This window comes from Mycteria americana, chromosome 15, assembly GCF_035582795.1.
Source record: "Mycteria americana isolate JAX WOST 10 ecotype Jacksonville Zoo and Gardens chromosome 15, USCA_MyAme_1.0, whole genome shotgun sequence".
Classification (NCBI taxonomy): Eukaryota; Metazoa; Chordata; class Aves; order Ciconiiformes; family Ciconiidae; genus Mycteria; species Mycteria americana.
Genome location: NC_134379.1, coordinates 2574169 through 2596778, shown reverse-complemented (window position 1 = coordinate 2596778; position 22610 = coordinate 2574169). Strand labels below are relative to the sequence as shown.

General features: G+C 43.7%; 1 protein-coding gene across 1 annotated transcript in view; it reads left to right on the top strand.

Annotated features, from left to right (window-relative positions):
* The window catches only part of AATF (apoptosis antagonizing transcription factor), a 57754-nt gene that overhangs the window by 5502 nt on the left and 29642 nt on the right, over window positions 1–22610 (top strand). The window contains exons 5-8 of the mRNA XM_075517999.1: window positions 15533–15647; window positions 16002–16206; window positions 16972–17136; window positions 17940–18023. Of these exons, the coding sequence (XP_075374114.1) occupies window positions 15533–15647; window positions 16002–16206; window positions 16972–17136; window positions 17940–18023 (569 nt within the window). The remainder of the gene's footprint in view (window positions 1–15532; window positions 15648–16001; window positions 16207–16971; window positions 17137–17939; window positions 18024–22610) is intronic.

The following is a 22610-nucleotide window of genomic DNA, read 5'->3' as shown; positions in this document are numbered from 1 at the left end:
TTGTTTTCTGTCAAACACCACACGGATGACAATGTTTATACGTAGATTGTTCTTTTTTCTAATCCCACTAATGAGAAATTAATGAACTTCATAGGATATTCTTCCAGTGATTTTGAATAATAAAGATAAGCCCAGTAGCGTTTTAAAGCTTGCCAGTTGGTTCTCCCTCTCACTTCTAGTTCTTCTTTCCCAGTCTTGAGATATTGCTCACTTTCCAGAACGTTTCAGCTCTGTAGGTGAGCACCCCGTGGAGGATCCCGAGAGCCCCCTTATGTGATCCAGTTGGTAGGAGACGCTGTGGTGGTGTCTACAGCCTTCCGTGCTAAACATCAGAGATGCCATCTGAACTGTCTGGTTGGCTGTGGTTGTATATCCGTTCAGCCACACAGTGTGCCAGTCTGTACATGCTGTAGCGATACCTGCGTGCGGAGAAATTTTGGCCTGGGCCGGCCCAAGTCATCTTAAAACTGGATTAAGAACTTTCACCATCATCAAACCTGACCCTGAATCTTGCCCCTACACCAAGTTTTGACTATCATCTTACGGCTTATACCTGATCTGAACATGGTAGCTAATCAGCTTATCTGGAGTTACAGCAGGTGAAATATTTTATATTTTAAAGTTAGCTCTGCCGCTTTAAATGAAGTGATTAAGGAAAAAAAGGCGAACCCCCAACAATACTAAGCTGACCTTTCAGTGAAATGCATGTTATTAATGTATTTAATGAGATGCATTACAAACTGCACCGAGCACCGTGTTTCATTACAGGTCTAAAATGCAATATCATTAAAGACCTTTAACAGAAACAATGGTTGACATTTTGATATTTCCCATAAGCAAAATACATCCAAGAACATGGAGTATAATACTGTACACAGTACAGCAGAGAGGCTAATCTTTCAGTTGTCCAGAACACTAAAGGAAAATCCACTGTTAATAACTGCTCAGTGATTCCCTCCCCACCCTCTTCTCATAATCTGGGCAGGAAAGTGGCAGTAGTGTACTCTGCTGTTCCTGATAGCCTGGGTTCGTGTTCTGTGTTTCATCTGTGAAGGCAGCAAGAAAGTAAAGCTGGGGTGACCTGAGCAAAGTTAGCGGAGGAAGCGCTCAGACTGACAGGCGGGAAGTAATGAATTTAGGAACATTTCTGCTACCGCTGCGCTTGTTCAGTGTTTTCCGGTGTTCTCTAAGGGACCAAATTGATACTCCTTTTTTTAATTTCTATTTTTTTAAAATACAATCTGTAATTGTACAGTAAAGTAGGTTACAATAATCATTTTTGATGAGCTACGCTATGGTCCAATGCAGCTATCTTTCACTGCCCTGCAAAGATGTTCTTTCCAGAAGTTACAAAGCGCCAAGCATGAAATAAGGAGTAAACTTATACATGAAGATCTTACGAAAGACTGGGGGTGTAGTTGGTGTTATGTGGCAAAGACCCATTTCTCTCTCGCTTTGCTGTGTTGGGCCCTGGGAGAGGGATTCATGTCTAACCAACAGCTAGAGTTTTACCCCATGGGCAGTCTGAGCTGAGTTACGTCTTCCTTCACGGAGCTTCTGCCTGGATAACAGGGCTGTGACCTGTCAGTTCAGGAGGTGAAACTAAGTCCTTTCTGAAAGTATACACGATTAAATATATTTAAAGTTCTTTCATGAATCGATGCACCTTGATTTATGAGGGGGGAAAAATCTCACTTATAAATCAGCTTGCAATAAAAGTCCTAATTTTTAGCTGATCAAGAGGTTTAGTGGCTTCCATAAAAAATAAACTTTTTTACGTGATTCTGAATGGTGATGTAGTGGGCTGGGTAAACATTTCTGGACTCCTGAGTTCTCATCCCAGTTGTGTTACCAGCTTGTGGGTAGGATCCCATTCCCCAGACAGGAAAAATTAGAACTGTGCATGAGTAAGTTTAAAGATGAGTGGAAGACAGGACTTTGTAAATACTGAATGTTGAGGTGGTTCCATTGAACACGATGCGCTTCAGTCTGGGACGGGATTTGGGATAATCATGACTGACACTGTTTTGGACTGGATGATACTCTCCTTTCAGGGAAGCCTCAGCACTTCTTTCCAAATCCGCAGAATAAATTTGGCATGCTTTCATTATCTTCATCGAATAGGAGGAAATGCTTTGGTGTTCAAGTTGCAGAAAGCAGTTGGTGCCAAAAATCCAGACTCTCGGTGTACACCGTAGCCTGCTGAAGGCAGAGGGCACAGAGAGGTCTCGGCACCCAGCTCTCTCTGGGGTCCTGGACAAGTCCCCCGCACCTCTTTGAAAGCTGCCCCAGAATGCTTTCAGTAATTTATCCCAAGTCCTTCCGTTGCTCATGAAACTTCTGCTCTGTGCTCACAGGAAGGATGATTTTTTTGAAATGGAAAACGGTCCTTCATATATTTGCCTCTTTAGTATCTCCCACTTGTGACTGCCCTGTGTGCAGCTGGTGGTGGTAGTGAAATTCCCTAAGAGTTGGAGTATAATTGTGTTAAAGAGTAGGCAGCAGTGTTCTATACATTTGGAGTTTTAAAGCCAAATCTGAGCAAAAATGCTAAGGTCATGCTCGTTTTCCAGATTTTGAGATTGGAGGTTACAAAACTTCAAGTGTTTAATTTATTATTTCTGTAATCTTTTATGAAATGTTTTTTTAAAAAAAATAATACAACATGCTTTGGACAGTCTTGGAATCCTGAGATCTCAGGTTCTGGTGGATGATTTACTGCAAAATTGCTTATAAATTGAAGTAGAAAATGTTTTGCAGACCTGGCAGCTTTCAGGCTTCACACCCATTTGTCACCCAGCATTTCCCTTTGTGTATAGAACAAGAATTAATTAGGCTGCACTGCAGGAAAAGTTTATGGCCATAATTTATATAGGATGAATTTCTGTTTAAAGAGACAGCATTGCTTTGTTTGCACTGTCTTACTTTTTCTTTTCCCCCCCTTTTTTTTTTTTTTTTTAATCTTTAATTATATTCCAGATTTTTTTCTGCCACCCTTTTTACATACAAATTGGAGACCAAACTGTGGTCATGGAGCTCATGTTTATTCCTGTTTTGCATCCATGGAGAAAGTCTGAGTGGTTTTTAATTCTGAAATCACAGTGGCTGCGCTCTGAATGCAGTGCAAATGTTTAATGTTTAATGCACTGCACACGTGAACTCCCACAGCTTACGTTTCTAAGGTGCTGTTGCCTCGAGTGGTCTGTTTCTCCAAGATACATTTGTATTCTCTTGCACCGTATCTTCCAGTCTAGTCCAGGGCTTGAGATGTTGCCTCTGTTTGGGGTCTTGCACGTTCAATTAATGTTTTTCATAATCAATGCAAGTCAGAATTTGCAATCTGCTCCTGATTTGCACATTAAAGAGACCCATTAATTAAAAATTCCAATCCCTGGCATGTTCCCGCAGGATCCTTGCATTATTTACATAGAAAAAGAGTGCAAGGTGCAAGTTTCTGTGCTGTGTCTCTGCACAGATTGCATGCCTGCCATTCATAGTTCTATGTATGTTTTCAAGGGGGAGGAAGGTTAGAAGTGGATCTCATGAAAATGTCATGAAAAATTACCTCAAGGGCAAGAAAGAGCCAAAGAAGAGGTGGAAGCAACATTAGTGAAGCCACAACCGGTGTCAGGAATTAAACAGTTCCTAGGTTTGGGGCTTGTTATGTTAAATCGTGATTCAGTGACAAAACCCCACAGCTAATTGGGGGGCAGGGGGGCAACAAGAGCTTTAAGAAATTGTATCTCTCAATCAACAAAGGCTAGAAGCTGTTGTCGTGTGTGCCCTGGGTAGCTCTTCTTGCTATTTTAATTATTTTCTCTTTACAGCTCTTGTTAAAAATACTAAGGTGGGAATGTTTTAGTGAGTAGTAGTTAGACAATGATACTTTATGCTTCACAAAAAGCTGGGAATTCTAGCTTTTAAATAGTATAATGTGTTATTTTCAGTTTTTAGTTGGTGAGACGAGGAGTTAAAAACATACAGAAACCCAGGTGAGGCTCTTGCAGAAGGCGAGATGCTGATGGAAATTGCACAATTTTAAATGGACGAGCAGTTGTATATGTTTTCATATGTATATGCTTTCACTTTCCAAGAGTTCAGTAGGTCCCTGAAATGCAAACTACTGGCTGAATTTTTGTGGTTTTTTTTTTTGCTTTGATTCCATCTGTCAGTGGTTTAAGAGAAAATACTGGAATACCACATTTCTGTTCTTCAGCATAAGCTCAAGATAAGTTGTTTTGGAGAAATGGAGAGAATACTGGTCTTGGTAAAAGGTAGACACGCAGGGTCTGTAAGAATGGATTTGCTCACTGAAGGAACAGGAGTGGGGGCACCAAATATTAACTGTTATTTACACTTTGTAGAGCTGTGGAGAAGTTATACAAAGGTTTGTGATCAATAAGAAAATAAACCTGAATAAAGTGAATCAGATAAAAAAATCAAATGAAATGCTCCACATGCTTGCAAGGCCATTATCCCCAAACCTGCCTGGGTTGTTAATGTATTAATGGAGCAGCAGCAGTGAGCTCTGCCTAGCAGCGCCCTGAACTTCTCAGCACGGTGCTTTGTCTGTTGCTAATAGATACAAAATTGTATACAGCTTTTCAAATTCTGCTGGAATTTGTGCGTCTTTTCTCAACTCACAGTGACATTTGAACTTCAGTTTGTATTCTCTGTAGTCAACTATATCTTCTTTTCCTGATCGCTGTGATGTTACTCTAGATGATTCAGCCATGGACACTCTCTGGCCATGAGCTAGTGGCATTGCATCCATGCAGAGGGTGTGATTCCTGTATTCCTTGTACTCAGGAAGGATGTATTATCCAGAAGAAACCTTGTTTTCCCCCATCGTTTAGCCTTTCTGTAGTATCCCCTTTGAAATCCCTCCAGAAGAATTGTTGCGTTGGGCTCCTTCACGCAGAGAGATGAGCTTCTATTGGAGACAGGGCGTTGAAGAGTGCTGCAGTTAGCAGAGCAATGCTGCAAGGCATGACCTTGTTCACTCCGAGCACGCCGCACCGGGGCCCGAGGATAGTAGAATAGTGCGTTTTGCCTCTTGGGAATAAGTTAAATGCAATGATGGAGACTAGTCCTTTTTTGTACCCTACAAGTACTCCTCTAGTCCTCCTTTTGCAGCCTGTGCGGCATTACGGATGGTGTGTTTCTTCGTGGCCGCTCTAGGGATGCAGTTACACCTTGAGATGGGAAATGGCAGTTGCTGCCTGAACAGTGGTTCCCAGTCCTGCCTTTCCTTCTCCACGCTGGGTCTGGACTGCAGAATATTAGAGCATGTGCACCTTTTAAGTCCTTCAATATGTGTTTTAAATGGGGTGCTGTGAAGAAACTTTATTCAAAAGACAGACATGGAAAGATGAAACAAGGGAAATGAGTGTGAACTATGTGTAAAGTTTGCAGGAAGCAACTCACTATTCATAATCTTCCTGTAGCCAGTTTCTTCAACTCAGAGTCAGTTGCTGGATAACTTATGTTTCACATTGATTAGTTATTCCCTTAAGGTGTTATATGTCTCGGGTGCAGCTAGCCAACGGTTGCTATTTAATTATGTTTTATTGAAAAGCAGAGCTAAAAGGAGCACTTATAAAACTTTTCAGGACTTGCCTGGGTCTGCACAAGGCCGGGTGTTCGGTGCCTGCTGGGAAATGAAGGAGATGTTGCTTTTTTGTTCCTAAAATGTACGGTCCAGTCTAAACGCTTCGACTGACCCAGAAATGTCTGTTTCTGGGGTGGAAATGGGTGCATTTGTAGTGGGTGTGCTGGTAAAGGACGGTGCTTCCACCTGGAGCTGCATGGACCTTTATCCTAACTGCCTGAGTTGGGTCTTGGTACGGCAGGTTGGTTAACTGCTTCTGTGGCAAGTATCTGTGGCTTGTGGCTAAACAGCACATTTGTGGACAAGGCCTCTTAAGGATGTGATTAAGAATCCCACTTACATTCATTGCCAGCAGGAGACCTCCAAACATGCCATGTGTTTTCTGGTTTTACATTCTTGCATATTAAACATTTCTGTATGAATGCTTCACACTGAATATTTTCTTCTGGGTTAGTTCTGTAATATTTTGCTGAAAAGGGACTCAAGACAGAGGGAAAGATTCTATTTAGTATCTATTTAGTGTACGTTTGTTTGTATGTTCTCATTGTCTTTTAAATAGAGGATTTTTGCTGGATTCTGTTACTCTGATTCCTGATCTTTAAAAACAAAAAAAAATTACATTCTATGCAGCATCCAGGTAAGTCATGTCAAAGAAGCTGATTAAGCGTTGACCAACTTTGAATAAGATCAAGTCTGCTTTAGGTACAGGAGAACCTGTTCCACTTCCCGTCAGAGAGGACGTGTCTGGCAAGGCGTCCTCCTCTCCAGTCGCGCGGCACGCTCCATCTGATGGGCTCACCCTCTGCCTCGCTCCGCGGCTGCACCTGGTTGTCATTTTACACATCTGGTTAGAGAAAAGCTGTCAGATGAAATGTGCTTTATTGACATAGGCTCGGGATTTTTCAGAGAAGCCTGCAGGGATCAGCTGCCAATAATTCACTCATAATTTTGTTATCATCTCTATTTGTGGATCACTTTTAAAACTCAAATGTATCCATACATACATCTGGAGATGATAATGCATTAATACGGAGCAGGGTAGGTGTCACAGGGGAGTGGGGGAGGAACTGAGGCACAGGCAGATTACACAAATTCCAGAGGCATAGAGCAGTTACAGGATTAATTGGTGCTAGGCAAGATCATGCACTTACTTAAATATATTCTTGCTTTGAAGATTTTACTGGGAGCCTGCACAAATGTGTGACAGCAGAACTGGGTTTCAAGCCTGAGTGTAAATTATTGTGATCAGAACTAGCCCACTTAAAACTGGTAGTTCATTTTAATTGAATTGTATTAGTCTAGACGCTTTATGAATACAAAAAACATCGTGCTTGTCAATTCATGCAGGGTTGAATTTGATTTAAATGGATGTGGATGCAGGTGTCCCCAGATTTCACCTTTCCTCTCTGATCTAATGAAGAATCTATTCAACTCTTTTTGGGACTGAGCCAAAGCCTGTTGACATTAATGAAGACTTTTCTCTCGACTAAAATAAATGAATGAATCAGACCCTTTTTTGTAAATTTTGTTGTAATGATCCTATGCCTTGGAGAGCTTCTGGTGACAACTGGCGTCAGTAAGGACGATAAGCTCCCGGGCTCACGGGTGGCCATTCTGCATACATGCCAGCGAGTGAGAGGGGAGAGATGAAGTGAGAAGCTTTAGACAAAGGCACAGGTCTCAGTTTTGGAGCTCGGTTGCTGTTTGTGTGCGTATTTAGTTGGGTAATGGGGGGTGTGAGGTTTTGTGCATGTGCAGAATTTGGGCTGTGCGAGGTACCAGGAAAATATTTTGTGGCCTGTCATTGCTGTCTGTGAATTGTTCAGAAATCCTGTGCAGGGAGTAGTGGAGAAGCAGAGGATATTTATTTAACTTGCAGTTTTGGGTCTTTTTTCAGAAAAGAACTCTCTTGTCCTTCCTCAGTGCCAAGGCTTTTAGCTTGTGGTATTTAGTCTTTTTGAGCAGAATTTTTGTCTCCTTCTCTTGTATAGATGTGGTAAAATTGAAATGCTCCCATTTTATAGGTTATCTCCATAGCCATATGTGTTAGACGCTCTTGGCGTTTGAGGTTTATTTTAAAGCTGTCTTAAATTGTAGTGCAAGAAATGCTAGGAGAGTCCGTAGTTGTTGACCTGACGCACCCGAACTCCAGACCGTGGCATTACACCACGCTTTGAGCACATCGCATAGGTTTGCCTACCCTTGAATTTCTCAAGATAATTAATAGCTAATTAAATTGAGTTTAGCTAAATACTTGTGCATGTTAGTGTGTATACTCCACAAACAAGATGCAGGGAAACAAAGGCTTGCAAAGCATCCAGACAAGCATGTGCAAATGTCAGCTAACTTGGATTAATTGGCAATTGGTTACCTTGAGATGGAAACTCAGTGGTTGTCATGATAAATGTAATTAATGGCCTGGTATTATATGGGGAGGTCAGTCTAGATGGGCTAATGTTCCCTTCTGGCCTTAATACCTAGATAACTATGAAATTTCACATTTCCTCTTCCTTTCTCATTCTTGCATATGTACTTGGGGATTCCTGCCTGGCAGTGAAGGGAATGCATGCTGTCAGCTTCTTTACATTTACAGTAATGTAAAACATCAGTTTTTATAAATCTCATTTTTACAAGCCCCGTCCCCTCCCTGGTTTGGGCTGATATCAAAAGATGACGGTTGAGGCGAATCAGTAGAGCATGAACTTCATGGAAGTGTGTCTCTTTCTCTCCCTTCTCAGCTTTCCCCCTCCCCCAGTCCCCACTAATAAAATCCTTGAATACCAAGCCTTTTATTCTGTTGTTGCATCTAGTTATTTTCTTTACTTTTAGCAAACTCATCTGTGTCTGATCCTGTTGTCCTTACTGTCAAATGCAGTAATATTAGAGTGAAAGGGCTAAATTGAGTCCGTTCTGTAACTCTTTGGGAGTCAGCTGAACTGCTTGTGTGAAAGGGGTTTGCAGCATTGGCTCCTTTGTGCGGGAGGAATACAATTTTCCCCTCTGCAAAGGCTTTTGCATCATTTGCATTCCAATGGAACCAGCAAATTGGGCCTTCGGTACGGAGCAGGCCTTTTTATTGCAATCAGCAGAAAAGTCGGCCTTTTTCCTAGCATCAATTTGATAAAATTCCACAAACTCAGTGTTTTGGGAAGCGTGAAGGGAATGTTACTCCCACCATTTCCTAAAATAACCTGGACAGATTTACAAGTGCTTTGTGCTAGGATTCAGCTGAAGTCCGTGAGAAACGTATACCACGTAACTACACCACCTCTAAAAAATCGGATCGCTCTCTGCTGCCAAAGGGCTTGCAGCTAGCCTATAATTTAGTCTAGGCTGGCTCTTGTAGCCTCTGTCTTACGCTTATCAGTAGCCTTTTATTTCTGTGCCATCTTGGTTCTGGGGCACCAGGACGTGCAGGGTGCAAATCTGAAGATAGCGAAAGGCCTGCCTGCACCGTATTGTTCCTCCTACAGTTAGTTAGGCAGCGGGAATTACAGCAAAGCTGTTGTCCAAAGCCCCGTGTTTAAGATGCGATACCTGGAGGAATTCCCTCCGCCTTTTCCTGGCTGGTAATGTTGCCCTGCTGTTGGGAATATAGAGCAAGCTCCAAAAGTAATACCGACAGACTTCAGAATTATGATACACTGGAGCTCTGGCGTAATTCTTTGTTGAAGAAGTTAGAGGCCTAAAATGTTAAGGCTTATTGTTATTCTGAGTTGATAATCTCTGCCTTGCTTTAATAATTTTTCCTCATGCCTGGATAGCCTGTGAGTTGCACAATAATCACTCACACAGCTTTGTAATCAATGCCCAAAGTAATAGGATTCCGCTGGCCAACGGCAATTAATAAATTTGTGTCTTTTTTAAAACACTAGCAAGTCGGGCCTGAAATACGACTGACTGGCTTTCCTCATTTGCATATTTATTGCAGTGGAAAAATTCTTGCCGAATGATTGATGTTGAGCCTGCCTCTTGAATTCCAAACAGCACATTATTATGAAATGAAAAATGCCGGCCATACAGTTGATTAAAGTTGAAGACAGTGGAATCGGTGTTTTTTAAGATTGTGGGAGAATTAAAGGCATATTTTAATAGATGTTGACAAGAAGTGAACTAACAAAAGCAAAGCAAAGGATTTGCTTGAAAAGATTTAATCAAACGTGTTTCTTGGGGGATTAATTGCTGGGGATGACTAGTGCAAGTGGCTGGCTTGTGGATTTGAATGAGAAGTATTGTTCTCAGGCCAGCGTATTGAGTGCCATTTTGACCTGTAGTTTAACTCCTGTCCCACAGTCGTTTGAAAGGAGTGAAAATTTCCCCTCTTCATCTGAACGTTGGGATAAAGGCGTGTACCTGATAAAGATACTTTTCATTATGTACAGCTATTAAAATAAAAGAGGTTTGATTCCTCTCCTTTTTATTTGCATAACGTGACCAGCGCGCCGGGCACTGCGCCTGTTCCGTGCAGTCGTGACAGGGTGACTCTCCACGGTGGCAGGGGGAACTCTCCCAATATTTGGCAGCTCAGCTTTTGCTCTGCATACCGTGGTTCGAACACCAGCGTTGTTCCAGCTTTCCTGCGTGAGCACTTCATGCTGCCTGTGGAGGTACATGGAAAATTAAAAGCTTGCATGCCGATGGTATTCCTGTGATGCCAGATCCTCAGATGTAATTGAGGGGGAAAAGTAGTTAATTTCCAGCTTTGGCGTGGGCTCTGAATTTCAGCCGTGTCCTGTGCGCGCGGTGTTTTGTGCTGGTACATCACGGTAACGATGCTCCTGTTGGTGTTTGCATACGGTGCGTGCACAGTAGCAGGCAGGCACTGTTCTGTAGGGGAGAGCCCATCGCGCCCTGTAAGGTGCCACGAGCGTACAGCGATGGAGTGAAACTCCTGGGAGTTTCGCCCCAATTTTTAGGATTCCGTCCCGGACCATCATACTCCGAATGTGCCGGATGGACGCGCCAGGGTCAGGCGGGGAGGAGCTTGCCTGGTGGAGCAGTTTTGGGAATCCCACTGGTTGGCTCTCTGTGAATACCTTTGAAAGCCTGGCCTTGAGGCACCGGCTTTTTTCCACGACTGAAAGTGTCTCTGTGTGAGGCCGCTCCCTGCTGCTCCGCACCAGCTGCTGCTCTCCGCAGCTGCTTGGGAAGATGAAATGAGACCCCATTTTTAGAGGTCGTGAAAAAGAGCGCAGATATTTTTCTGCGCAGGAAGCTGCCTTGCTGTAGAAACGCTGCACTTAACGGCGATGGGCGAGCACAGAAGCCATCGTGCCTGCAAGTCCCCAGCACGGCAGTGCTTGGGTTTCAGCGGCGGCGGAGGCATGGCTGCCCTCTGCGTGCGGAGGGGGCTGGTGGGGGAGCACGTCGTGGGGTCGGTACCCCGCAGCCGGGAGCCACCCCACGCAGGGGGGGGATGCCAGCGGCGCAGCCGGTTTGTCCGTAACCACTGGCATTGACAAAATTGATTTTTGTGGTTTGAGAGCAGTAGGACAGATTTCATCTCTGGTGGGTCTCCTGACACTTTGATACATGGCAGTGCTATCCCTGAATGGAGCTAAATACTCCAGGGCTACTTTCTGACTGGGTGAAGGGATGTATAAAATGAGAACGTATGAGAGAGTATTAACAGAAAGGCACACTTTGATTTACTGATACTGGCTCCCAGCTTTCTTGGTGGATTGATATGCTGTCTGCAGGATCTGGAACAACTTTTTCACTCCTGTACACAAAATGAAGGGGCTCCCATGGACTCTTAAAAGTGACTCTTACAAGTTAGCGTCTCACCACAGACACTCTGAGTCCCATTTAAGCTGGAAGTTATATTCAGACCACGTTTGCTGTGTTCTTGGAGCAGCTGCCGATGGATCCCACTCAGCATCCTTTTTTCTTTCCCAAAGGGCAGCTTTGAAAAGGTTTGATGGAAGCATGGCTTGCATGTTGTCCTGGGGTTAGTTGGCCTCTCCTACACACGGAGTATGAGTTGTTGTTTTGGGGATTTCAGTTGCTCGTACTGAAGTGCCGTAAAGGGATCCAGCTTCTTTTGTTTTTAAGGCAGTGCTGAGCCACCTGTCCTCGAAAAACACAGGCTGCACATGGAGAAGTCACTCTTGGAAAAGGAGATAGTTTTGAGATTTTTCTCATGGACGATGTATGGCCCAGTGTTAAAGGTGTCAGTTGTGACACTGATGTCGATAACAAGGTAGAATATTTACCCCGGCAGATTGCCGTGCAGATTGTAAGAGAGATGCAGCAAAGCTGCCAGCAGAGAGTGGGAGAGAAGGGGCGGGAGAGGCACAGACTGGGATTAACTGGGGTGACAAGCTGTGCCTGCAAAGTCAGGTCAGGAGAGTTTTATGCACCGCAACTTAACAGTTGCTTTCGCAGTGCTGTGCCTGCGGTCGCTGGCCGCTGCACTGGCCTGGGAAGGGGCAGCTGGGGACGTGCAAGCGTCTGTCGTTGGCTGAACACAATAGAGCAACACCCAGAAGTGATACTGATGGCAGAGATAGTGTAGTAGCTCTGGGAATAAGCTGTCGGCATCGGGATCTTCCCGCTGGTGAATGAGTGGTGGGAGGGTAGTCGTAGAGCTTTAACAGCATTGTTTCAGCCTTGGCCGGGTTGTGGTGCTTGTGAAAACCATAGTGTCGATATCGTCTTGATCCCACAGGCTTTAGAAACTGAAAATCATCAGGGACTGCCTAGGACCTAACCCAGCTCGTGGCAGTGGGAGGCCCCTGCTACGTGGTCAGGGCTGGCATTGCCTGTGCTCTTGGAGGTGTTGCTGGCTTTGTTCTGTGCACAGGGCAGGGAAGGGAGCAGGAGGTGCAAACCTGGTGGTTATCACATGTGGAAGCTGCTAGTTGGTTGCCTTAATGTACTGGCATGCTTGAAAGCTCCATGTTTGTGACCCTTTTCTGTTTAATTGTCTGTTTCTGACAAGGAGCAGCATTAAAAAAAAAATGTGCTGGGAGGGAGTAGGAGAGCAGGAGGGTTAGCGTCCGGCTTTCCTTCAAAATGACATAGTTTGCATCTACGAAACAGTTTTGTTTTACGCTGCCTTCCTTCACAAATGGGTTCAGTCTTTTCCCCGGAGCAGATGGTGTAAAGGCAGATGAGGGCATGAGAGGGAAGAGAAGATGAAGAGGGAGAGGAGACTGGGAAGAAAACAGTCCCTTCTGGAATTAAACGTGAAATGGGTAGGGCAGGGCTGGATGGGAAGAGGGCAGGGGAGGGTGACACTTGGCTTCTGAAGTTGAGTTTACAGCACACTTAAGCACCCAACAGTAACAATGAGAATGCCATCCAATAATGCTATTACATACACAAGAACTGAAAGCACGGAAATTACCCAGCTGTAAGAGGCTCATGATGAAGCCACTGTCTGGAATAATTAGCCCTCCCACCTGGTTAGACGTGCGGTCATTGTCTTTCCTGCCCTCTCCATCCCCTTCACTCCAAATAAAATTGCTCCCCATCCCCACTTCTGTTGGGGTCCATATCTCATAGCCTGGGGGAGCTTGAGCCTGTCTTTATTCCCTGCCTGCTTGCCGCGGCCTTGATATACCCCAGAAGAGCTGGAGTGCTACTCCAGTTGTAATTGACAGGATCAAAGCCGCCTGGGGTGCATTAGCACTGCTGCTGGAGGATAGGCAGCGGGTAGAAAATAAACAGTTTCGGAAGCTCTGGGGACATTTAGCTGTGTTGCAGGCAGTGGGAAAGATTTTGCTGTTGTAAGCTGTGCGCTCAGGCTAGGGTGGGGGCACTTTCCTTTTTGCAAGCAATGCTTTAGCTGCAGACACATACAACAAACGCGTTTTTAAGGGCTTTTGTCCGTTTGTCTCTTGGAATTGTTTGGATGCTAACACACGACTGTTTTACAAGCATGGCAAACCTAATCCGTTAATAGGTCTATATAGAAGAGTTGTCAGAACGTATCTAAAATGAACCGCAGGCCAGGGGAGGATGAGTCCAACAGCTGATCAGCAACAAAAATCTTAAAGCATCTTCTCCTTGACATTCCTGTTACTGAGGTCAGGCTGTAATTTATCTGAAGATGGTGACAACTGAGCAATATCACAGTGGTAACGTGCGGGAGATTGAGACCTCTGAATGTCTGGGCTGATTTCTGCTTGCGCTGTCTCTGTCTGGCTGATGAAGATTTGCTGTTCTCTCTACCCATGATCTCTGTGTCCTCCATTAAAAAAAAAGAAATAAAGAAAAAAATCGAGTGGGGAAAAGTTCTCTCCGTTCTTTTATGCTAACTGCAAAGAAAGAAACGGGTTCAGGAGTTAAGCAAAACAGCCCTAATGACTTCACGTCAGAGGAGGAACGGGCAGAAGGGGGTACAGGGGAAGCTCTGGGGAACGTCCCACCACCGCCGTGCTCCTCCTGCCCTCCGGACAAATCCACGTGCTCTGTCAGCCAGGGTTGCTGCTGCCCGCGAGGATGCTTGTTCTGGGCGCCTGGGGAGGGAAGCCAAGCCTGCGTGAACGTATCCCGCAAGAAAACAGATCCCGAAGCGGTGTGCTACGTTCCTCCACGCGGTGCATTTTTTCCCCTTTCCGTGGTGCCTCTTTGTAAAAGTAGAAGGCAATACACCAGTGTCAGGTAAATATAAATTAATCTGTGTAAAGTTCAGTTTAGGCTTTTGATAGAAGCCTACTAAGTGTTTTACCTGTAAGAGCTGACCCTGTGATTGATGTGTAGCAATGTACAAAGGGAGAGTTTGTGTAGGCCTAGACAAACACTTGTTTTATATCGGAACGTTCTGCAGGGAGGCTTGTTGGTTGCCACAAAAGAACTATTTTTAAAGAACAGATGCTGCAACAGCGTGCAGTTAACCCTTCCCACAGTCAGCTGCGACTGTGTGTCCTTGGAGAACATGAGATCATTGGAACAGAGCTCGTTTTCTCTGCATTTGCGTAGATACAGGAAAATTGTTGGCTATGAAAGCCTTTAGATACACAGCATCAGATCTACATTCAGGATTTGTGTCTGCAAATACCCTGGAAAGCAACTACTCATCCCTGTAAAACTAACCTTCACACCATGTACTGATCATTTTGTACACCTCTCCACCCCAATCTTTTCTTCACTTTCTCTCTTTCTAAGGTTCTCTGGGCCTGCAGTTCTGCTTTTCTGATCAGAATCCTCTCATTAAACTTGCCAAGTCATTGTTTAATTCCCCCCCCCCCCCCGATCAGATCTTGCTACATTTAATTTTACTTACAATCTAATTTCTTATACCTCCTGCGTGGTGAGCACGGCGGCATAGAAACCAGCAGTAGTCACAGCCCTGCAGGAGTTCGGTTTTTCTTCTTGCCTTCCCTCCTTCTGCTCCGTATAACATGCACATTATGTACAAGAAAGAAAAGTCAGAGGTCAAGTTTAGACAGGATGTACATATATACATTTTCCCTCGTGTTGCTTCGTATTATTCAACTGAAGCTGGCCTCTGCTGCAGAACTTAACACAGGAGAGAAATGAGTTAGCCGGCAGAAAAGGTTGTTGTCATATGCGTGTGTCATCAGATGCTTCTGCACACAGTACTTGCTTCTTCGATATGTTAATCCTTCAGGCTCTGAAGGATTTGTCTGAATGTTTGTCGATGAAACATTAGACCAGTATACTCCCGATGTGCAGCCAGGCAGATGTTTAGAAGGCAGTCCTGCCTCCTTTCCTCCCTTTTTAGGAAAGAAGTGCTCTTTCCCAGCGTGTTGGTGTTTGACATGAACAGCTATAAATCAGTTTGAAGATAAAACCACATCTCTAACTGATTAGGGAAAAACAGTTAATGGGACATGCAGTAGCTGTGGCAGAAATTCAGATTCGAGATGAGAAACCAAGCACTGCAAAGCTCAGTCTTCACCAGGAGCAAGGATCAGTGGGAAATTGTCACTTGTGTCTGTTGTTCTGCAGGTTGTAAAGCCCTGGAGGCATTGCTGAAAGTATTAGTGGACCTTCAGGATGAGCTGCTTTATCAATACCCAGGCACGAGGCATCTGGTAGATGGAAAGCAATCAAAAACTGAGAGGTAAATACAAAATAAGACAAGTCCTTTCTGAATCCTTTGGTCTCCAACTCTCCAACAAACAGGACAATGCGCAGCCTTCCTGACCGTACTCACTCTCCGCTGTTCTCTCAGTTGCTGCTGTATCTGGGTGACAGGCACTCTGGACAAATGACCATTTGAATTCCTTCTGCCAGTGTGGGAAGTCTGTTTTGTAAATCTTTCTGATAACAGAGGAGGGGCTGAACTATAGGTCTTTTGCCATAAATATCACCATGGTGTGGAAAAAGCTTGGCTGGTAGTGGAGGGGCCATTAAGAATTCACACACGTTGCCTTAGAGAGGCGTAGGGTGTTTAGTCTGCGTATTTTTGTTCTAGTGATGATGAAATCCCTAGCAGTAGCGATGAAGAGCAAGTGGATAAGGCTCAGGAGAAGAGGAGGAGCCTCCCCAAACGAAAGCTCAAGATGGAGGACTACCCAGAATTCATAGCCAAGCGGTATGCTGACTTCAGGACGTATCGGAACAACGTCTTGCAGAAGTGGCATGACAAGACAAAGCTGGCATCTGGCAAAATGGGAAAGGCAAGTCTTTGTTTATGTGTGCTGACATGCTTATTGTTTAGCAGAGATTTGTGGAACAAGTTGATTTGAAAGTTTCGTATCATGGATGTTCCAAGTTAAGCCAAGAGTTACAGCAGAAAGAATTAAATACACAGGTACACAGTTTTCCCCAGCCTCAAAGGAGTTTGGAAAGAAGCTCAGCCCTCAAATTTCAAAGGCATAAGCTGTTCTCTTTTGTTTTGAGCAGATGGGCAGGAAAAAATTTTCCAGGGGCAAATAGTTTCCCAAGTTTTGGGAAAAACTCTTGGGTAGTATTGGTGTTCACCCAATCAGACATCTCATCATAGCCAGTCTCCAGCAGCAAGTAGGCTCAATGAAAATGCCACTGTTGCTGATCAACAAGCTGTTCGTGTTTTATAACAGAACTAGGGGCTTCTGTGGCTGTCCTCCTCCGTGAAGTGTACACTTTAATACAATGGGTAATCATTTCACCCGAAGATCCAGGGTCTCCTAGCATCTGTGAGTTAGTATTAATCATTGAGAAGTTCATCTGAACCAGAACAGCAAAGGCATTTTATTAAGCCAAGCGTCAGGTTGCCTCAGGTTGGGAAGGGAGAGAGAGGGGGAAACAAATAAAAAATCCTAGCAGAAATCCCTGCAATGAAACCCAAACCCCCTCCTTTTGGAATGCTGTCTGCTTATCCACTGACATGGAAAGATAGAGGAACATTGCTGCCTTGAGGAAAAGCTTTCTGCATTATCTGACACTAGTTAATGTTGTTGCAGGGTTTTGGTGCCTTTGAGCGTTCAATCTTGACTCAGATTGATCATATTATGATGGACAAAGAGAGATTACTACGGCGGACACAGACCAAGCGATCAGTGTATACAGTGCTGGGAAAGCAGGAACAGGAATCTCATCCGGTCCCTGAATCTTTGCCTGAAAATTCGGTAAGGGCATTTTGTTTATATAACTCATCCTGTAGCAGCAGCGAAACCCTCTGCAAAACAATTAGCTTGAGCCTTTAGCAGGTAGTATTCTTGTTTGTGAGAGGAGATACCTGATTGTTGTTTATGGAGATTGTTGTTTATGGAGGAGATACCTGAGTGTTGATTTCTGTAATGTAATGGCTAAGAAAAAGATGTAGACATTTCAATTCCAGTTTTATGGTGTTTGCATTATCTCCTGTGCCAGTTTTTGACAGGGGAAAACAAGGTTTGGTCTGTGATTGTGCCCCTTCTGTGCTGTAGGAAGTGATGCTCGCTAAATCTGCTTTTTTGAGGTAGCGGCTACGAAACTTTGTTTTTACGCTGAAGTTTAGAATTTTTAACCCAGAAAGTCACTTCTAAAATCACACTGCATATAACCTACAGAATATATTAGTAGTAAGTCTGTTATTAATTTAGTATTTAAGAATGAATAAATACTAAATTCTGAGAGGTCATGTAGAATTACTGCACTTGCAAGATACATTTTTGCCATTACATTAAAAATATCGGTAGTATTTTGCCAGAAAGACTTTGCACAGTCCTATTTATTTCCCCCTAAAGGTATCATAAATATTTTGGCATTGGCAGCATTTCTGCCTTGCCTTTAAATGTATTCCTAGTCCTTAAAAGCTTGTTATGTTGGGAGCTTTTCTCCATTCCTTCATATCTTCAAGTGCATTTACAAGCTGCTGCACGTGATGTCATCAGAGTTAGGGACAGAAATACGCACGTACGAGCTTTCAGTATTGCCTTTGTGCTTCTAGGAAGTCCTCCCTCAGTCGGATTCCAACAGGCACCTGAAGGACATAGATGAGGAGATATTTGATGATGATGACTTTTATCACCAGGTAGGTGATGGTAAATCTGTGTTGGAATTATGGCTCCAGTTGGTTTTTAATACTTACAGAGCTGATGCGGTTGGTTCTGTGCTCTAAATTTCTCTTACGAGTGAAACTCAGTTGCCTGTTTTAAACATCTGAAATCTCTGTAGATACCTTTGAGGACTTCGCTCTCAACTTTCGATGTAGGGCTACGTGAGCTTAAACTTGCATTGTGGGTGTAAACTTACTGCCGTGACTGGCACCGCTGTACTTGAGGGAGTCAGGGCTGCAGGATAAGGTCTGTGCCTGTGGTTCTCACTGGTGAACATCGCTACACAAGAGAAAAATTACTGAATTCTCTAAAGGTGACTTTTCTCTGTGGGTAGAGTCCCATTATGAAAAATGATTCTAGTAGATCCTCAGAAGCACCTAAGTTACTCTCATCTCAGCCTAAATCGTCTCATCTACCTACAGAATGAAAAAGCTGCAGGGCTTCTCTAGCACTTTTCTTGGAGTTGTGCCAGCTTGGATTTAGGCCAGTTATTCTTTTTATTTGCAAAGTTCTTAGAAACAAGGAATCTGGACCCAGTGCATGGAGGCCGCAGCTTAGGGAATCTTTGTGCCTGTAATTTATTTAATAAATGACAGTGCCAGCTTTATGAAATACTGAAATTACCATATATTGAGGAGTATGATTCACTGTAAGTCCTTCCCCAGTGCACGAAAAACTAGTTTTGCTCTGATGATCCACAGAGAGCTTTAACTTCAGGACTAAACAAATATCATTATATCATCAGAAAGGCAGAAATTTCTGATCTGAATAGTTATTACAGTGGCTAGTAAAGTGTTAGGGCAGTGGAAGAGAGCTGTTGCCATGTGACTGTGCTCTGATAACTGATTTAACCAGAAGCATTTGAATACTTTCAAAATTTGGGGCTTTGTGTACAGAGCCAGGCCTAAAGATGAATAAAAAGATGTATTAAATTGGTAATTCTTATCTGTGTTTTACGGATAGGAAACACAGAGAACTTTAATGCTGCCTTTTTTTTCCCCTCCAAGAAAGTTTTCAACACACTTCCAACGCTACTGCTGTAGATGTCCAAGAAAATTTTTGCAGTAGACCTCACCCAGGGAAGAATTAGGACAATTTGACTATTTAATGTTTGTGAGGGATCTATTCAAGGCAGCCTGCCTCAGAGCCAGGAGTGTATTCCAAGCTAGCTCCTCTCCAGTTTGTGTATTTATTGTAAGAGCATCTCTGCTAGTATTGCTGTGACCTGAGCAGCTTCTCTTGGGTAGGAGAAGATGCTGGGTTCATCTGTGTGGGTTCTAAAATGGAGATCGGAGAGTGTCTGTCTTGTTGGCAGCAGTGGTTGAAGAGGCCAAATCTGTAACACAGTGACATAACACTGGGGTGGAATTTGGGGGCCAAGTGGACCAGAAGCCCAGCTTTGGGGGCCAAGTGGACCTTAAGAACACAGAACAAATTAAATTAGTATAACAAAACAGTGAAGTGGTCGAGGAGAAATAGCTGTGATTGACAATCCGTGGACCTATGCAGGGGAGGTGCTTATTGGCCATGAAATGTTAAATTTTTAAAAGAAAAATAGCAATAGATGGATGGCCCATCTTTCCTTCTAATAACTTTAACTTCGATAAATCGTGATTTCAGAAATATGACTAGTCACAGCTTAGCTTTTCCCCTCACTGGTTAATTGGGGTGCTGGGGTTAATCTAAATTAAAACTTAAACTAATAGAGGTCATTGAGGGAAGAGAATCACCTGAGTAAAACAAATGGGTCTGCCAGGCACAACTGTATCTTGGCCATTTCCCAAGAGGGAAGTGGCAGCAAATTGGAGTTGTTTCAGCATTCGGTAGAGGTGAAGGATGGGTGACACCATTTTAATGTACGGCACCTCCGGAAACATTCCAGATTGCATTCGTTGCTGTACCAACTGCTGCCTCCCGCGCACAGTGAATACGAGCAGGACCAGCCAACAACATCTGGCAGCACAGCAAGGAATGGGTGCAACTTTCGAAACCCCATAGACTCTAAATATGGTGCTTAGCCTGGTGGAGGCTTTAATCACTTACCACTCTTTGGCAGCGGGCTACGACAGCTTATCCTAGCCTCGTACATCACGCACAGACATCTGCTGAGCCGCGAGGCAGCTACACATTCATTTTCCTTTCTTGCTTGGTTTTTTTTTTTTCTTTATCCCTCCCTCCCTCCTTCTCTCCCTCCTTCTCTCCCTCCCTCCCTTCTCCTCTCCTCCCATCCCCAATATGCTCCTTGGGAGAGATGATCTGTAAAGATTACCGCTTCATTGTGTGCAAGTAATTGTGGGGATGCCAGCCCCTTGCCAGACACCGCGCAGCACCTGTTCCGCTGACCTGGTTAATGTCTTCTGTTGAGTGGGATTTGGCAGAGATTGGAGCTGAAGCCAATTCAGTGATAAGGCTAAAGAAAATGGCTGTATGTTTTCTGTCACCTCCCAATTAAATGGGTTTCATAAAGTGCTTTCCTTTATTTGTCGGGGTGGTAAGCTGAAGCTGAACGTTGCATTCAGAAAGGGTAGAGTGCGTTACAATAGAGCGCTGACAATACGCTGAATGTGTTTTCTTTCAGATGGGTCATAACTGTGCGGCGCTTTTGTGTGCGTGTGCGATTGCGTGTGTGGATGTACATATATAAATAAAATGTAGAAAGGGAACTGGTTCTTCAGGACTAATCGGCAGCAACGTCTCTGGTTGTTGGAGCTGAGGTTGCTCAGAAACTCTGACCTCTGTGCATAATACTTATTGCAAAGTATAGGCGGACATTTCAATGGGTGCTTTTTTCCTTGTATTTAAATTTAGATCCAGGCTTTTTTTAGTATCACTTTAATTTGTCTAAATAACATTTGATACTGATTAGTTTATTTTGATTTCTGCGTATGGTTTATTAAAGGTAAACATTCAGATAAAGAAGGACATTGGAAACCAACTTCCCATATATTTCAGTGTGAAATTAAGCAAGTAAAAATGAATGAGATCTGACGAATGTGCACAAGTTAATGATAACGGAATAAGTAGCTATACTCTTTTGTTATAGATTATAATACAAAACTCTTGAATGAATCTGTTTTTCCTGTGGAAAAACAATTTTCTTGTCCAGGTCTTGGTATTCAGTGGAATTCACCATGTGGGGCTGGTGGAATTTTACGACGATTCAGGATTTAACTCTGTTCTGTCTGTTCATCCCACTTTGCCTTTTCTAATATTCTTCACTTGTTTTATAAGCAGTTACAGTTTTTATTGAGCTGGCCCATGTTGAATGGTAATGTAAAGCTGAGCTGAATAATGCAAGTGAAATACTTTTATTTAGGTTGCACTGGGTGGGAATAGTTAAAGTGTTTCAGAAGGATCCTCATTACTGACAGCAGTGAGAGGCTAGACCCCATTTCCTTTGCTTCCAAACTCTCGTTCATACATGGTTTTAAGGAAAGAAAAAGGCTTTTTATTTTTGGAAGTCATATTTACGTAGAATTCATTACAGCTGATATTGCTGCATTAAGACTTAAAATTCCAGCCTGCTACCAGAGAGCTGCTGGTCTGACATGCTACAGTGGAGATTTTATTATTAGGTTGAAATACTCCTCTAGTAAAGGAGAGAGTGGAAATTGGTTTATTTCCAACAGGAATTAGGTTAGTGTTCATATGCTAAGCGTTCCACTGGTAGCAGCTCTTCCCAGAACAAATGTCCATCACTGATGGCAGCAGGTATGCCTAAGGAGAATTAGGAATATACATAATCCCTTTTTTTTTCCGCTCGCCTGCTCCCTCCTCCCCCTGGTTTTGGTTATGTTGCATGTCATCGCGTTTTATAACCACCCGCGATCATCAGTCTTGTCTGTGATCACCACAACTTCAGAAGCTGAGCAGAGCCAAAGTGGACGGGGAACATTCAGCGAAACGCTGAGGTCTGCGAGAAGAGATGGCAGCAGTTTGCCAGGCAGGACTGCCCGTGGGCTGGGGAGGGCTGTCGTCCCCCGGCTCCTGCGGTACGTTGGAATGAACGGTTACGGACTGGCATTTACTCCCAAGGTGAGCACGCTTGATTAGTGAGGAGGAGGCCTGCTCCCTTCCTTATCTCTACCCTAATTACTTAGGAAAGGAGTTGATCCTGTAGAAAACGGTGTTTAATTGTAGGACTTGTAACTTTCTGTATTGTTGTCCCTTGTGGCGTGGCGCTGTATGTGCCTGCCCACTCCTGCACACTCTGTGTGAAACGTGGCTTTTACAAGGGAGCGAGAAATCTCACTAAATTCCTTTTTCCTAGCTTAGTGTCCAGAATGCCTGCGTTAATCTGAGTAACCACAAAATGAACTCCCAAGTCTGAATCTCTTGGTAAGATACTCAGAGTTGCTTGTTAAGAAACAACCCATTTTTTTCTCTTCTGGGTTGTACTTGTGTCTAAATCACATTGTATGGCTTTTTAGAAAACTTTTATCTGATGGGGTAGATTTCTCCTCGTGTCCCAAGCAAGAGTTGGCCTGAAGCAGTTTCCTGGGCACATAGTGTGGTTTTCTCTCCCAGGTATTTGGTAATGCCATAAACAAGTAATGACTAAT